Raw genomic sequence first — 5,000 nt, 5'->3', positions numbered from 1 at the left:
AAAGACAATTGCTTGCATAAGTTCTAAAATAAAATTTAGGATTTATGGAGGGTGAAAGCTGGGAGCAAAAACATGACAGTAGACACATATAAGGAAACCGAATGAAAAACAAATATGGAGGGTCACTAGACCAGAACAAATATGGAGGGTCATTGGACCAGAACAAATATGGAGGGTCATTAGACCAGTCCACTCAGCTAAAAATGAGTTGCCTTGTGACAGAATGGCCTTCTGATCAGGGTGGATGTTAGCCTGCCAACCCACCCAGCTAGTAGGGTGGCAGCATTCAAAAACTAAAGCAATGTAAAGTGCAATGTGACCAGTGATATAAAGCAACCTTGGATAGTTTGGGCGATACCATGATATATATGATTATGTGTGTGTGTATGTGTGCGTGGGTGTGTAGAGTGAGAGAGACTGGGAGAGAGGGGATAGGGGCAGTCATTGATAAAGAAAGGTGACCAACCTACCTCAGAGTCCAATGCATCCAACACAGACTTCACACCACTGTGTCCACTGCAAAAAACATAACAAATAAATAAATAAAGATTAGTTTAATTACAAAAAGATAATTATCAAACAGACTGCATGCTGGTGGTGGTGGTGGTGGTGGTGTGTGTTTTTAGGGATTCCATTTAAATCATATCTAAAGATATAATTTCATACGGTTCTTTTATTCTTTTATTTGTATCAGTTATCTGACTGTGGCCATGCTGGAGCACCGCCTTTAGTCAAACAAACTGACACCCAGGACTTATTCTTTGTAAGCCTGCTACTTATTCTATTGGTCGCTTTTGCCAAACTGCTAAGTTACGGGGACATAAACACACCAACATCGGTTGTCAAGCAATGGTGTGTAGGTGGGGGGAACAAACAAACACACACACACTAATTCATCCATACGTGGCTGATGCCAGCGCTGCCTTGACTGGCTTCCGTGTCGGTGGCACGTAAAAAGCAACGTCCGTACGTGGTCGATGCCAGCGTCTCCATGACTGGCTTCCGTGCCAGTGGCACATAAAAAGCACCAACCGATTGTGACCATTGCCAGCCTCCCCTGGCACCTGTGCCGGTGGCACGTAAAAAGCACCCACTACACTCACTGAGTGGTTGGCGTTAGGAAGGGCATCCAGCTGTAGAAACACTGCCAGATCAGACTGGAGCCTGGTGCAGCCTCCTGGCTTCCCAGACCCCGGTCGAACCATCCAATTGATGCTAGCATGGAAAACGGACATTAAACGATGATGATGATACATATATATATATATATATTGGTAGGCCCAGGCGTCTAAGGTGCCACACAGTGGGATTGAACCCCAAACTACACAGTTGCAAAGTAAGTTTGTTGAAGAGCCTAACAACCGAGCTGTATCTGCTTCCATTAGATATCATCAAACATCGTTAAATGCCAACCAAAGAATTACAGCATTGACGCAGAAAAGAAACACAACAGAATCAGTTTAAAAGATTATATAAACTGACTTTTTAAAGAGTATCACATTAAATCAGATTAAAAGATTAGCCCCTCACACACACACACACATCTTGCACGTTAGGACAATATATCATCTTGGTATAAGTACTAGCGCACCTGATCACACTTACAGACTTTTGATGACCTTTAGACAGACAGAAAGCCAAAAAAATAATTAAAAACACCCCCATACCCCGCCCCCGCCCAAGCAACCCTTCGTTGCTTTGGTTTTCAGTGATCATCAATTAATACTGCTGTTTTTCATCATCATCATCGTCACCACCACCACCACCACCACCATCATCATCGACAGGAAGGACATCTAACCATAGAAAACCTGCCTCAATGAATTCTAGCTGATGCATGCAAGCATGCGTAAATGGATGCTAGAACAATGATGCTGATGATACATCATCATCATCATCAACAACATCATCAATATCATCATCATCATCATCATCATCATCATCATCATCATCATCATCATCATCATCATCATCATCATCATCATCAACATCATCATCATCATCATCACTGCTGCTGCTGCTGCTGTTTGCCTCCTGTTTGGCATGCAGGTATAGGATGAACGATTTGACAGGCGTTGCTGAGTCAGAGGACCGCACCAAGCCCCAGCTGTCTGCTTCGGCACGGTTTCTGAAGCTGGATGTCCTTCCTAGTGTCAACCGCTCTACAGAATGTACCTATTTCTTTACTACCCACAAAAGGGCTAAACATAGAGGGGACAAACAAAGACAGACATAAGTATTAAGTCGATTGCATCGACCCCGGTGCATAACTGGTACTTAATTTATCGACCCCGAAAGGATGAAAGGCAAAGTCGACCTTGGCGGAATTTGAACTCACAACGTAACGCAGACGAAATACCGCAAAGCATTTCGCCCGACGTGCTAACGTTTCTGCCAGCTCGCCGCATACAGAAAGAATTAGGAGAAGGAAGGATAAAGAGAAAGAGGGGTAGAGGGGGAATATGAAGGTGAAAGAGAGAGGAGGACAGAGGGAAAAGAAAGAGAGAAGAGACAAAGATAGAAAGAGAGTGGACAGAGAGAGAGAGAGAGAAAGAGAGAGGAAAAGAGAGAAGGAAGAGAGAGAGAGAGAGAGAGAGAGAGATGTTGGATAAATGTGATCAACAACAGCAGGAGGTGTAATGACCCAGTGGTTAGGGCAGTGGACTCGCGGTTTCAATTCCCAGACCGGGCGTTGTGTGTGTTTAGTGAGCGAAAACACCTAAAGCTCCACGAGGCTCCAGCAGGGGGTGGTGGCAACCTCTGTTGTACTCTTTCACCCCAACTTTCTCTCACTCTTTCTTCCTGTTTCTTATCCCCGACTTCCTACGCAACCGCTGAGCCTGGATGTGCATTCATCGATCCGTCGATGCTTTCGGTGTCGGGGGGGTTGACCTGCTTTCTCTTCTGCGGGTCTTACGAATAGCAAAGGACCACGTTTCGGACTTCTCCCATCTTGCGAGCTCTGGGACGAAGACCGTTCGCTCAACAAACAAACAAACAAACAAACAAACAGCAACAACAACAACAAATGTTCCGTTAGTCGTAAACTTACTTGGCTGAGCCTCCATTCTTCAAAGCAATCTTCCCCATTCTGCGACCAATGTCATCATGGATGAGGTAGACATTCTCTGGGGGGACATCGAAATGACGAGCTGAAAGAGACAATTAGTGAGAGAGGTCAAGTGGTAGTGGTGGTGGTGGTGGAAGTGGTGGAGGCGGATGTAGGAGGGTGTTGTCTGAAGGAGAATGTCTGCATGTGTGTTTGGATGTGTATGTATCGAGTTGGCAGAATCGTTAGCACGCCGGGCGAAATGCTTAGCGGTATTTCGTCTGCCGTTACGTTGTGAGTTCAAATTCTGCCGAGGTCGACTTTGCCTTTCATCCTTTCGGGGTCGATAATTTAAGTACCAGTTACGCACTGGGGTCGATGTAATCGACTTAATACCTATGTCTGTCCTTGTTTGTCCCGTCTGTGTTTAGCCCCTTGTGGGTAATAAAGAAATAGGTATGTGTCTGGAGAGAGAGAGAGAGAGAGAGAGAGACGTGTGTGTGTGTGTGTGTGTACAAAGAGAGTGAGAGAGAATCTTTAGAAATTGTGGTCGAAAGAGATCTCCTTACCTGCTTTTGAAACACTGGTTCCATTTACCATCATTGGAATCTGTGGTTTCAGGAGAATAAGGCTGACATCATCGAGTTTACTCACAGCAACATGTCCTGCCACGGTTTCTTTGTCATCTTTCCACTGTAGTTTCAGCTCATCAGCCAAGCAGTCAAGAAGCTGCAGACCGACACTGTGTCTGGTCAATGACAGTTTATCATGGCCGAGACCAACGATCTGAAATTCAAGAAGAAACATTGTGAGTATAACACAAATGATGCTGCGGTTTTAGGTTGGCACTTAAAATGGATTTTGATGAAGAGAGGATTCAGTAGTTAACTGGAAATAATTACAGGGTAAGATGGATGGCTTTCTTGATGGATAGATAGACAGACTGACAAACAGATGAATAGTGAGATAAATAGAGGAATATGCATATATATTTATATATATATATATATATATATATATATATATATACGACAGACTATGCTGATGAGATCGCAGATTTCCATGTATCCATATGCGTGGATATTAACAATCAAAACTGATCGGTACATAGTTAATCATGATTATTTCGTATATTTTCATTTGTCTTGCTTATTTTTAACACTTTGGTTGGTGCTGAGTTTTTATTTGAGAACACATTCTTCGTGGAAAATAGCGATTTTGATGTCTATATCTAGCATATTGACTGTCCACTTTTAGTGGTCAGTCCTTTAAATTTTGTATGTAAAAATATTTTAATCTTCGGATTTTTTAATATGCTAGGCCACTGGTTTTAATTGATTAATATCAATTTCTACCCTTATTAAATTTTATATATATATATATATATGAAACTGATAGAATAAGTACCATGCTTTTAATAAAAATAGGCACTGGTGTTGATTTGTTTAACTAAAATTCCAACATGGCCACAGATGGATAGGTAGATAGGAAGACAGGGATATATATATATCCTTTCTGTTGAAGAGCATAGGCTCGAAATGTAAAAGACTTTCTCACCTTCTCAAGCGTTAAACTAATACACCTGCTTGTTGTTTATACACCTGTCTTCGTCTTTTGTTTTTCTGTAAATTTCAATTATATATATAAATATATATATATATATTCTTTTATTCTTTTACTTGTTTCAGTCATTTGACTGCGGCCAAGCTGGAGCACCGCCTTAAGTCAAACAAATTGACCCAAGGACTTATTCTTTGTTAGCCTAGTACTTATTCTATCGGTCTCTTTTGCTGAACCGCTAAGTTACAGGGACGTAAACACACCAGCATCAGTTGTCAAGCAATGTTGGGGGGGGGGACAAACACACACACACACATATACGACAGGCTTCTTTCAGTTTCCGTCTACCAAATCCACTCACAAGGCTTTGGTTGACCCAAGGCTATAGTAG

At 42.3% G+C, this 5,000-nt stretch overlaps 1 protein-coding gene across 1 annotated transcript in view; it reads right to left on the bottom strand.

The window, feature by feature from the left end:
* LOC115222989 (probable peptidyl-tRNA hydrolase) overlaps positions 1 to 5,000 on the bottom strand; it is a 51,265-nt gene that overhangs the window by 2,212 nt on the left and 44,053 nt on the right. Inside the window, exons 2-4 of the mRNA XM_029793412.2 lie at positions 3,619 to 3,835; positions 3,053 to 3,152; positions 471 to 516 (exon numbers count right to left, since the gene is read on the bottom strand). Of these exons, the coding sequence (XP_029649272.1) occupies positions 471 to 516; positions 3,053 to 3,152; positions 3,619 to 3,835 (363 nt within the window). The remainder of the gene's footprint in view (positions 1 to 470; positions 517 to 3,052; positions 3,153 to 3,618; positions 3,836 to 5,000) is intronic.

This window comes from Octopus sinensis, linkage group LG21 (assembly GCF_006345805.1).
Source record: "Octopus sinensis linkage group LG21, ASM634580v1, whole genome shotgun sequence".
NCBI lineage: Eukaryota > Metazoa > Mollusca > Cephalopoda > Octopoda > Octopodidae > Octopus > Octopus sinensis.
Note: the sequence above shows the minus strand (reverse complement) of the source record. Positions and strands in the feature narration are given on the sequence as shown.